This window comes from Salmo trutta, chromosome 16, assembly GCF_901001165.1.
Source record: "Salmo trutta chromosome 16, fSalTru1.1, whole genome shotgun sequence".
In the NCBI taxonomy this organism is placed as follows: Eukaryota; Metazoa; Chordata; class Actinopteri; order Salmoniformes; family Salmonidae; genus Salmo; species Salmo trutta.
The window spans coordinates 57674079-57687055 of NC_042972.1; the positions used below are offsets into that span (position 1 = coordinate 57674079).

Sequence of the window (12977 nt, forward strand, 5' to 3'; positions counted from 1 at the left end):
CCACCTGGGATAGCAATACGTTTTATTGAATAAGGCCCTAAATATTTGAAATATGGAAGCTTTTATGCAGCCTACAGTATATCCTATAAAGAAACACTATGGAAACAATGGATATGCATTGTATGTGATCTATAAATAAAATGCACAATACAAACTATGAGCTTTTCGCTAGCAGTCACAATTTTGTGGGGGGAATAAGTAGTATAAAAGAATGAGCTGCAAATCCTCTTTTTGTCATGTAAACAGGTCTCAAACTTTTTTTTAAATCCATTATAAATGGTTTATCAACAGAAACAGTGAGATTAATGGTGTTGCATAATTTATTTAGCACAAGTAATAAGAGTGCCCAAGCATCTTTCCTTTCTATTCTGCCCTCTTTACCCCACTGTTTAAAGATGTTAGGAGCTTGAGTAAACGGTCATTTTAAATGACATAATGCAAAGCTTTGTGTTTTAGTGACTTTTTATGTAGAATATGACTCATAGTGGTGGGAAGAAGATTTGAGAATAAATATTGCACTTAAATTAGTTTAGACAGCATGACATCAGAGAGTAATTAAACTGGTTTGCTTTGGAATTCCTTTTCCAATTCCTTAGTTCAGGTTTGTAGAGATTTCAGAGCACCTGCAGGTTTCTGTGTGTGAAATATTTTCATTGGATGGGGTTCAAACTTTGAGGGGAAAGAACTGTGGCAGCATTACGCCATTCTCCCCTCTTGGAAAAAAATGGGATTTAAACAAGTCTCTTACAAGATATCGAGCAGAATAGTTGGAGTTTAAGCGAAGTCAAGTTTTCTCCTCTCAATGCTAACCTTGTCGGACATCTACTGCATATTGGAAAGCAAGACCAGCAACAGGACATTTGCATCACTATGGTACTGAATAGCGGCTCTGGGAGTAACGGTTTGCATAGTGTAATTTACCATAGAACACTAACTTCTAGTCCACATTTTCACATTTCCAAACTTGTTCATGTTTACTTATTTCAAACGGGAAAAGCCTGTGCGCATTTCTCCCTGGCTAAAATTCAAAGGAAGATCAGAGGATGAAAGTACTGAAAAGTGTCCCTCTTTTATTGGGGTGTTGGACTCTCTTATACCTGGACTTTATTCCAGCGTCACTGAGCCATACCAGCATTGCAGAGTGCGCACCCGAGAGCGGAGGCAAAGAGCACACAGGCGGAGCAGGTGAAGGAGCCAACCCGGGAATTGGCTCAACTGCCAGGTCGATGTTAGGAAACTACGGCGCAGGGGGTTGGAAGTCTCTAAGTGCTGCGAGGATCACGCGCATTAGAACAGGACCCCCGCTGATAAAGGGCGAGGCAGCCAAAGCGAAAGCTGTGACATCAGTGTCATCACCGCACAGCGTAACGGTCAGCCGTGCTCGTGGAGCTGTCAATTTGGGGCCCAAGGAGGCTGTGCGCTATTGGGTACTCGCCGGGGATGCTACTAAAGCAGCAGCTGCGCCTGCTCCGGTGGCGCTGAGCATGCAAACAGGCAAAGGCTCAGGCAGGCCTGGACAGAGCAAAGGAAACACTGTCCCCAGAGCTGCAACATCAGCCCGAACTGGACAGCAAAATGTCGTTGATGTGCAAAAGCACATCGCTCGGTTGGCCCAAATGAGCGGCAAAGCAACGGGCAAACTTAACGGAAGATACTCTCCAAAGCTCCTATTGGTAACTCCGCATGACTACATGTTGTCACTGTATTGGTCACTATCCACAGGAGGGGTGAACACTAGTGTGCTGCACGAGGCTGGCATGGCCAACACCATCACAAGCTTTGTGGATAAAGGACAAGGTAAACTTTTGATGCCATATAAACAATGAGTTATACATTTTAACATCTTGACCATGTTCTGTTATAATATCCACCCGGCACAGCCAGAAGAGGACTGGCCACCCCTCATAGCCTGGTTCCTCTCTAGGTTTCTTCCTAGGTTTTTGGCCTTTCTCAGGAGTTTTTCCTAGGGAGTTTTTCCCAGCCACCGTGCTTCTTTCACATGCATTGCTTGCTGTTTGGGGTTTTAGGCTGGGTTTCTGTACAGCACTTTGAGATTTCAGCTGATGTAGAAGGGCTATATAAATAAATTTGATTTGATTTGATTTTGATTTTACAAAAATAATAACAGTGGTTTCTCATAATACACAAAAATCTGCTTTACTGCTTGCAAAGTCAAAATAAGGCTTATAAATTATGGATAAGTGGTCCAATAAAAGTAACTATTCACCTTTGCCAAAGAAAATCTAATCATTATAATCAATTCTGAATATGCTTACTTATCTTTAATTGTAGCATTTTGTTAAGTTGATAAATTAAACATATCCAAGAGACAGTGGAGCTGTAGGCCTATGCTCATCAAACCAACCTCTTTATTAAAGAGGTAAAGTCAAGCTAAAGTCGAAGCAAACTTGAAGCTTAGCAGGTAGCCTAGTGGTTAGAGAGTTGGACTAGTAAACTGAAAGGTTGCAAGATCAAATCCTGAGCTGACAAGGTAAAAACTGTCCTGCCCTTGAACAAGGCAGTTAACACACTGTTCCTGAACCATCATTGAAAATAAGAATGTGTTCTTAACTGACTTGCCTAGTAAAATTAAAAATTCCCTCAGTTATTTAAAGCCTCTAAAGTGTAAACAAATAATAACTTATTTGCTCTTTAAAATAATGTTTAAATGACCTTGGTTTACTTATATCTCTAGCTGCTAAAGGTTTACATTTCAAGCAATTAATGTACTTTCATTTTGCCCTTTATTTGTATAACAGGTTGGTGACCTTCCCCTTTGTATGACTAAGAAGTTGTAACTGATCCCTTGCCAGACATTACATTTTTTCATCTGTAAAACAGTACACACTTCTTCCCCATCACCTCCTCTCCTCTTCCTCAATTTTTTATCTCTGGTTGGGCTCCTAAATCTGCAAGCCACTCTACCCTTTCTCAATATTTTTGTTTTGTTCAGGAATTGTCTGGTCCACTCTTAGCAAATGCCATTTGTTACATTTAAGTCATTTAGTAGACGCTCTTATCCAGAGCGACTTACAGTAGTGAATGCACACATTTCATACATTTTTTATTTTTTTTGTACTGGCACCCTATGGGAATGGCACCCCAACCCACAACGCTGGCGTTGCACACACCATGCTCTACCAACTGAGCCACAGGGAAGGCCATATGACATTGTGGTAGATCCACTCATAAACAGCTGCAGGTCGATAATAATGGTCTGTTTACAGTTCAATGTGGTATGTAGTCTGCAAATGTCTGGTTTTAACGTAATTTCAAACGCATAATGTGCCTGGAAGAAAATGCTGCCTTTCATTTTTATATGGCCATGCTTTCCCTCACCAAAGAAAAATATTACACATAACTCTTACCACCCGTGTCTTACCTGAGAAGCCACATTAACATGTAAAGAAACATGTCAATATGATGGTTATTCTTGCCATTGACTCTGTTATCTTATTTTACAGATGCCCGTATTCCCCAGCTGAGAAGACAGAAGTATTACTTCAACATCAGTTCCCTGGAGAAGGAGGGGTTACTGGGTGCCGAGCTGCGTATACTCAGGAAAAGACTGGCTGATCCACACAAAGCACTTTCCACTGACAGAGTTTTCTGCCTGAAGCTTTTCACTTGTGTAGCAGGTAAGCAGAAAGCTACACTGCTCCAAACTCAAACCATCAAGGACCACAATTCGCCCAAATGGGAAGTGTTTGACATTTGGAAACTATTCAAGAATTTCAAGAACACCGTCCAGCTTTGCTTCGAGCTGGAGGGTTTAGAACGGGGACGCCCCGTGGACCTCAGGGCACTGGGCTTCAGTCGTCTGGGCAGGCAAACCAAAGAGAAGGCCTTTTTCCTCATTTTTGGGCGCACAAAGAAAAATGACTTATTCTACAATGAGATCAAAGCTCGGTCGGGCCATGACAACAAGACTGTGTACGAATACCTGTTCACTCAGCGGCGCATGCGCCGAGCTCCAACCACCCGCGGCAAGAAGCTGGCCAAGAACCCCAAGCCTCGTTGCCACAGGAAGCAGCTGCACGTCAACTTCAAGGAGATGGGCTGGGATGATTGGATCATCGCCCCACTAGAATATGAGGCCTACCACTGCGACGGGGTGTGTGACTTCCCTATTCGCTCGCACCTCGAGCCCACCAACCACGCCATCATCCAGACGCTCATGAACTCCATGGACCCCGACTCGACTCCGCCCACCTGCTGCGTGCCCACTCGCCTCAGCCCAATCAGCATCCTCTACATTGACTCTGCCAATAATGTGGTCTACAAACAGTATGAGGACATGGTGGTGGAGTCCTGTGGCTGCAGGTAGCAATGGACGAAAGTCTCATCTGAGGTCATGGTTTTATAGTTCAGCCTGAAATCCTACAGAGTTTGAGTTAAATCTTTTGAGTAAACAGATTGTTTAACACTCAAAAGTTTTAGAACACCGAGTCATTCAAGGGTTTTTACTTATTTGTACTATTTTCTACATTGTAGAATAATAGTGAAGACATCAAAACTATGAAATAACACATCTGGAATCATGTAGTAACCAAAAAAGTGTTAAACAAGTAAGAATATATTTTATATTTGAGATTCTTCAAATAGCCACCCGTTGCCTTATTGACAGCTTTTCACACTTGGCATCTTGGCATTCTCTTAACCAGCTTCACCTGGAATGCTTTCCAACAGTCTTGAAGGAGTTCCCACATATGCCGAGCACTTGTTGGCTGCTTTTCCTTCACTCTGTGGTCTGACTCATCCTAAATTATCTCAATTTGGTTGAGTGCTGCCTCAGGTCATCTGCTACAGCACTCCATCACTCCCCTTCTTGGTAAAATAGCCCTTACACAGCCTCGAGGTGTGTTGGGTCATTGTCCTGTTGAAAAACAAATGATAGTTCCAATAAGCCCAAACCAGATGGGATGGCGTATCGCTGCAGAATGCTGTGGTAGCCATGCTGGTTAAGTATGCCTGGTATTCTAAATAAATCACAGACAGTGCCACCAGCAAAGCACCACCACACCATGACACCTCCTCCTCCATACTTTATGGTGGGAAATACACATGTGGAGATCATCCATTCACCCACATCGCGTCTCACAAAGACAGCAGTTGGAACCACAAATCTCAAATTTGGAATCCAGACCAAAGGACAGATTTCCACCAGTCTAATGTCCATTGCTTGTGTTTCTTGGCCCAAGCAAGTGTCTTCTTCTTATTGGTGTCCTTTAGTAATGGTTTCTTTGTAGCAATTCGACCATGAAGGCCTAATTCACACAGTCTCCTATGAACAGTTGATGTTGAGATGTGTCTGTTACTTGAACTCTGTGAAGCCTTTATTTGGGCAGCAATTTTTGAGGCTGGTAACTCTGGGTCTTCCTTTTCTGAGAGCTAGTTTCATCATAGCGCTTCATGGTTTTTGCAACTGCACTTGAAGAAACGTTCAAAGTTCTTGAAAGTTTCCGCATTGACTGACCTTCATGTCTTAAAGTAATGATGGACTGTCATTTCTCTTTGCTTATTTGAGCTGTTCTTGCCATAATATGAACATGGTCTTTTACCAAATAGGACTATCTTCTGTATACGACCCCTACTTTGTCACAACACAACTGATCGGCTCAAATGCAGAAGGAAAGAAATTCCACAAATATATTTTTAACAAGATACACCTGTTAATTGACATGCATTCCAGGTGACTACCTCATGAAGCTGGTTGAGATAATGCCAAGAGTGTGCAAAGCTGTCATCAAGGCAAAGCTACTTTGAAGAATCTCAAATGTAAACATAAAGAAAACCCTTCAATGAGTAGGTGTGTCCAAACTTTTGACTGGTACTGTAAGTATTCACACCCCTGAGCCAATACTTTGTTGAAGCCCTTTGGCAGTGATTACAGCTGTTAGTCTTTCTGGGTAAGTCTATAAGAGCTTTCCACACCTGGATTGTGCAACGTTTGCCCATTATTCTTTTCAAAATTCTTCAAGCTCTATCAAATTGGTTGTTGATCATTGCTAGGCAGCCATTTTTTGTTCTTGCCATAGATTTTGAAGAAGATTTGACTCAAAACTGTAACTCGGCCACTCAGGAACATTCACTGTCTTCTTGATAAACAACTCCAGTGTAGATTTGGCCTTGTGTTTTAGGATATTGTCCTGCTGAATGGTGAATTCATCTCCCAGTGTCTGGTGCAAAGCAGACTTAACCAGGTTTTCCCCTAGGATTTTGCCTGTGCTTACATCCATTGCGTTTATTTTTTATACTGAAAAACTCCCCAGTCCTTAATGATTACAGGCAAAGCCATAACATGATGCAGCCACCACTATGCTTGAAAATGTGGAGAGTGACACTCAGTAATGTTTTGTATTGGATTTGCCCCAAACATAACACTTTGTATTCAGGACAAAAAGTGAATTGAATTTGCTACATTTTTTGCAGTATTTCTTGAGTGCCTTGTTGCAAACAGGATGCATGCATTGGAATATTTGTTTTCTGTACAGGCTTCCTTCTTTTCACTCAGTCAATTAGATTGGTATTGTGGAGTAACTACAATGTTGTTGATCCATCCTCAATTTATTCCTGTCACATCCATTAAAATATGTAACAGTTTTAAAGTCACCATTGGCCTCATGGTGAAATCCCTGAGTGGTTTCCTTCCTCTCCGGCAACTGAGGTAGGAAGGAGGCCTGTATCTTTGTAGTGACTTGGTGTATTGATACACCATCCAAAGTGTTATTAATAACTCCACCGTGCTCAAAGGGATTACCAAGGTCTGCTTTTGACATTTCTACCCATCTACCAATTGATGCCCTTCTTTGTGAGGCACTGGAAAACCTCTCTGGTCTTGTGGTTGAATCTGTGTTTGAAATTCACTGCTCAACTGAGAGACCTTACAGATCATTGTATGTGTGGGGTAGAGAAATTATGTAGTCATTAAAAAAATCACGTTATACAATAAAATTCCACACAGTGTCCATGCAACTTATTATGTGACTTGTTAAGCACAATTTTACTCCTGAACTTATTTAGGCTTGCCATAACAAAGGGTTTGAATACTTATTGACTCAAGACATTTCACCTTTTCATTTTTTATTAATTTGTAAAAAAACGTAATTCCACTTTGACATTCTGGATTATTGTGTGTCGGCCAGTGATAAAACATCTCAATTTAATACTTTTTTCATTCAGGCTGTATCACAACAAAATGTGGAAAAAGTCAAGGGGTGCGGATACTTTCTGAAGGCACTGTATCCAGTGATGTCTTGGCAAAAGATTTAAACTAAATTGATCTATTAATAGTAAATAATAATAATATCTTTTTTTGATATAGTGCTTTTCATTACACAAGAATGTCAAAGGCACTGTAAAATCCAAAACAACAATTTTTATTCGATGTGGCAGATTCTTGGGTGATGGCTTCCACAATTTCAGATGATAATAAGATGGAGACCTTTCCCAATCCATGCTCTTTTCACATCAAATCAAAATTAAATCAAATTTTGTTTGTCACATGCGCTGAATATATCAGGTGTAGACTTTACCGTGAAATGCTAACTTACAAGGCCTGAACCAACAATGCAGTTCAATAAATAGAGTTAAGAAAATATTTACTAAATAAACTAAAGTAAAAAAATTGCAGAACAATAACGAGGCTATATACAGTGGGTACCGGTACCTAGTCAATGTGGGTGGGTACAGATTAGTCAAGGTGGGGGAGAGGGGTCAATGTAAATAGTCCGGGTGGCCTTTTGATTAATTGTTCAGTAGTCTTATGGCTAGGGGGTAGAAGCTGCTTGGTGCGCCGGTACCACCTGCCGTGCAGTAGCAGAGAGAACAGTCTTTGACCTGGGTGACTGGAGTCTTTGACAATTTTTTGTGCCTTTCTCTGACACAGCCTAGTATATTGGTCCTGGATGTCAGGAAATTTGGCCCCAGTGATGTACTGGGCCATACGCACTACCCTGGTAGCGCCTTACCGTCAGATGTTTAGCAGTTGCCATACCAGGCGGTGATACAAATGGTCAGGATGCTCTTGATGGTGCAGCTGTATAATATTTTGAGGATCTGTGGACCCATGCCAAATCTTTGAGGTGGAAAAGGTGTTGTCGTGCCCTCTTCACAACTATCTTGATGGGTTTGGACCATGATAGTTTGTTGGTGATGTGGACTCCAAGGAACTTGATACTCTCGACCCGCTCCACTACAGCCCCGTTAATGTTAATGGGGGCCTGTTCGGCCTTCCTTTTCCTATAGTCCAAGATCAGCTCCTTTGTCTTGCTCACATTGAGGGAGAGGATGTTATCCTGGCACCACACTGCCAGGTCTCTGACCTCCTCCCTATATCCTGTCTCATCATTGTCAGTGATCAGGCCAACCACTGTTGTATCATCAGCAAAATGAATGATGGTTTTGGAGTCGTGCTTGGCCACGCAGTCGTGGGTGAACAGGGAGTACAGGAGGGGACTAAGCACGCACCCCTGAGGGGCCCCACTGTTGAGGATCAGCATGGCAGATGTGTTGTTGCCTACCCTTACAACCTGGGGGTGGCCTGTCAGGAAGTCCAAGATCCAGTTGCAGAGGGAGGGGTTTAGTCCCAGGGTCCTTAGCTTAGTGATGAGCTTTGTGGGCACTATGGTGTTGAACGCTGTGCTGTAATCAATGAACAGCATTCTCACATAGGTGTTCCTTTTGTCCAGGTGGGGAAGGGCAGTGTGGAGTGTGATTGAGTTTGCGTCATCTGTGGATCTGTTGGGGCAGTATGTGAATTGGAGTGGTTTCCCTTTGTAGTCCGTAATATTATTCAAGCCCTGCCACATCCAACGAGCGTCAGACCCAGTGTCGTAGGATTCATTTTTAGTCCTATTTTAAGGCTTTGCCTGTTTGATGGTTCATCTGAGGGCGTAGCGGTATTTCTTATAAGCGTATAATACAGCGTACACATATGAAATGAGTTAAACAGTATGTAAACATTATTCAGTGACTAGTGTTTCATTTTTAAAGTGACTAGGGGTTCCATGTCTATGTATATAGGGCAGTAGCCTCTAAGGTGCAGGGTTGAGTAACCAGGTGGTAGCTGGCTAGTGATGGCTATTTAACAGTCTGATGGCCTTGAGATAGAAGCTGTTTTTCAGTCTCTCGGTCCCAGCTTTGATGCACCTGTACTGACCTCGCCTTCTGGATGATAGCGGGGTGAACTGGCCGTGGCTCGGATGATTGTTGTCCTTGATGATCTTTTTAGCTTTCCTGTGACATCCGGGGTGCTGTAGGTGTCTTGGAGGGAAGGCAGTGTGCTCCCGGTGATGCGTTGGGCAGACCGCACCACCCTCTGGAGAGCACTGCAGTTGCGGGCGGTGCAGTTGCCGTACCGTGCGGTGATACAGCCCGACAGGATGCTCTCAAAAGCATTTCACCTTCTCCACTGCGGTCCCGTCAATGTGGATAGGGACGTGCTCCTCCTGAAGTCCACAATCAACTTGTTTGTTTTGTTGACGTTGAGGGAAAGGTTATTTTCCTGGCACCACTCCGCCAGGACCCTCACCTCCTCCTTGTAGGCTGTCTCGTCATTGTTGGTAATCAGGCCTACTGCTGTTGTGTCGTCTGGAAACTTGATGATTGAGTTGGAGGCGTGCATGGCCACGCAGTCATGGGTGAAGAGTTAGTACAGGAGGGGGCTGTGCATGCACCCTTGTGGGGCCCCTGTATTGAGGATCAGCGTAGTGGAGGTGTTATTTCCTACCTTCACCACATTGGGCAGCCTGTCAGGAAGTCCAGGAGCCAGTTGTACAGGGTGGGGATCATACCCAGGATCTGTGGATCTAAATTGAAGTGGGTCTAGAGTGTCAGGTGAGGTGGAGGTGATATGACCCTTAACTGGTTCCAACCCAACCCTAGCAAAGATGACACTGACAGACATGGCAGCTCTGCTTCTGGCTCCTAAGCAACTTTGCAGTACTCTTTTTTTGTGTTATTTCTTACATTATTACCCCAGAAAGTTTTTTGTGTTATTACACACAGCCGGAAAGAACTTTTGATATCAGAGTGATGGTAACTCATCATCATTACAACCAGAAATACGACTTTCTCAAATTGGATCCTTTATTCGTACTCCCCAGGTCAATTTAACTTATCCCAGAGGCTGCTCCAAAATGCCTCTGACGGAGAAGAGGTATTCGAAGTGGGCTTCTAGTCCGACTCAGGGCTAGAAGCCCGACCCAGTACAAAACAAAACAAATATATGAAATCTATGCATTCACTACTGTAAGTCGCTCTGGATAAGAGCGTCTGCTACAAAATGACTAAAATGTGTGCACACCATCCACTTCTTCCGAGTATATTACTAGCTAATGTTCAAACCCTGGACAATAAAGTAGACGAGCTTAGCCAGCTGGGTTCTTAGTACATTGTGCAGACAGGAATAAAGAACTCTCCGGGAAGAAGTAAAGGCGGTAATGTATGGTTCATGATTAACTACTCATGGTGTGATTATGATAACGTACAGAAACTCAAGTCCTTTTGTTCACCCGACCTAGATTACCTCACAATCAAATGCCGACCTTATTACCTCACAAGATCATTATTTTCAGTTATAGTCTGTGTATATTCCCCCTCAAACCGATCCCACAAAGGCCCTCAAGGAACTACACTGGACTTTGTGCAAACTGGAAACCACATATCCTTTTTGCTGGGGATTTTAAGGGAACAGGACCAAACATTTTAAAGAACAAACATTTTCAAGGAACAGAAACGGAACCTGGAACAAAAGTGATCCATACTATTTCGGAACAATACCGTTATCTTAAAAGCATGGGAACCGGCTAATAATGTTATTTTATGTTCCAGGCATTTTTTTCTAGTCCAAAAAAACAAAAACAAAGCACCTATCCAAATCCTTCCCTCTGTCACTCAGAAACTTATTCCAGTGTCTGCCTGCAAGCTTAAAATCTTTGCCAGTGCGTATGCATGTTTAGGCTATCTGCCCCTCCCAGCTCTGAAGCATAGGCTACTGTACTGATGTTACAAGCTTGATTCAGAAGATAGGGAGAGAGATTTTTAATTAGCTAGAAAAGAATGGATTAACTTTTTCAATGCTAGTTAAGGATACTATACGTGTATACATGTATGTTTTTTATTCTGGTGCCGCTCTGAACACACAACTTGTTAGCCAGGTCAAGCTTGTTTGCTAGCTCAAAGGACAATCAAAGTTCCTCCATAGGTATAATAGGTATAATTCTGTGGGCCTAATTCAGATAATGCATGTCATAACAAGATGACCAACATTTCAAGTCTACTCCTCAACCATCTCTGGATCTATCTCCAAATTTCAGTCGCATCTTGCACCGTAGGCTACACTTGTCTATCCATCATGCATGTAAACATCTAGTTTGCTTTCTGTATTAACGCTGATTGGTGAATTCATTTAATGAGCTAAATGTAAAATGTTGATTTCACAAAAATAAATGATATAAACCATTACTTTTTTGGGGATTAGAACCAGTTCTGTACTTAATTTTGCTGGTTGGAACAGTGGAACGGAACAAACAAAATAGTCGTTCTGTTCAGATCGAAAGATAGGAAAATCATTTTGGTTCCAACCCCTGGCTAAAACTGCATCAAAACCTCAGAAAAGGCGCCAGCCATTGAAATATTTTCAAATTGTTGACGCCGCGGCCATTCCTGAGTCCAGTCACTTCTAATATATAGGGTCATCATAGGCCTCGCTGCTTTGCCTAGCCTTAATTTGATACATTGAGACAATTTCATATTTTGCACATGTGTATTGCCTCAACATATTGCCTGGGGTAAGCTGAGCATATTTGGGAATGTCTACATAGTTTGGCGCTCTTATCCTATGATCGCATCCCGCATCCCTTGAACTGAACAGAGCTAGCTAGCTAGCTAAAACAATCTGACATTTCCAAATGAACAATATTGGACCTCAAACAATGGTGTTTTTTTAATGTTGGGGTTAATAGCCTATGTACCGTGTACCTATGTACCTTGCAAAGGTATTCATCCCCTTTGTGTTTTGCCTATTTTGTTGCATTACAACCTGTAATTGAAATTGATTTGTCTTTGGATTTTATGTAATGGACATACACAAAATAGTCCAAATTGGTGAAGTGAAATGAAAAAAAGAACTTGCTTCAAAAAATTATAAATTATAAAAATTCTGGAAAAGTGGTGCATGCATATTTCTATGAAGCCCCTAAATAAGATCTGCTGCAACAAAATTGTTTAGAAGTACAGATCAGGGTTGGGTTATAAAAACATATCTAAAACTGTGAGCATCCCACGGAGCAGCATTAAATCCATTATTAAAAAATGGAAAGAATATGGCACCACAACAAACCTGCCAAGAGAAGGCTGCCCACCAAAACTCAGGGACCGGGCAAGGAGGGCATTAATCAGACAGGCAACAAAGACACCAAAGATAACCCCGAAGGAGCTGCAAAGCTCCACAGCGGAGATTGGCGTATCTGTCCATAGGACCACTTTAAGCCGTACACTCCACAGAGCTGGGTTTTACGGAAGAATGGACAGAAAAAAAGCCATTGCTTAAAGAAAAAAATAAGCAAACATGTTTGGTGTTACAACATTAACAATGTCTACCCTGTATTTCTGATCAATTAGATTTTATTTTAATGGACAAAAAATTTGCATTTCTTTCAAAAACAAGGACATTTCTAAGTGACCCCAAACTTTTGAACGGTAGTGTGAGAGTACAGGTTTCTAGTGATTTACAATGTTAAAAACATAGAACAATTGCCTTTACAATATAATTTGTCTTTTGAACTCTTTGAATTAATGGATTTAGATATGCAGTATATAGTACATTCCCCTACACTCTAAACTCTAATCAGATTATTCTCTATGAACTGTCAAGTTCCCTATATATGTTTAGAAATGTGTGTTTTAACAGAATCATTAATTATTTACCAAATCAGGTCCCGAGTGGCTCAGTTGGTAGAGCATGGTGTTTGCAA

General features: G+C 42.0%; 1 protein-coding gene across 1 annotated transcript; it reads left to right on the forward strand.

Moving 5' to 3' along the window:
- The first annotated feature begins 518 nt into the window (after nt 1–518).
- On the forward strand, nt 519–4450 carry gdf5 (growth differentiation factor 5). The gene is made up of 2 exons (XM_029692692.1): nt 519–1797; nt 3465–4450. The coding sequence occupies exons 1-2, from the start codon at nt 1044–1046 to the stop codon at nt 4325–4327; spliced, it is 1617 nt and encodes a 538-aa protein (XP_029548552.1). The 5' UTR covers nt 519–1043; the 3' UTR covers nt 4328–4450.
- The last annotated feature ends 8527 nt before the right edge of the window (nt 4451–12977 follow it).

What these genes read in the sequence shown, in the direction of transcription:
- gdf5 (XM_029692692.1), top strand. Translation starts at nt 1,044, where the DNA reads ATGAAAGTACTGAAAAGTGTCCCTCTTTTATTGGGGTGTTGGACTCTC. An exon ending in CTTTGTGGATAAAGGACAAG is followed by an intron (nt 1,798 to 3,464) that starts GTAAACTTTTGA and finishes CTTATTTTACAG; the next exon opens with ATGCCCGTATTCCCCAGCTG.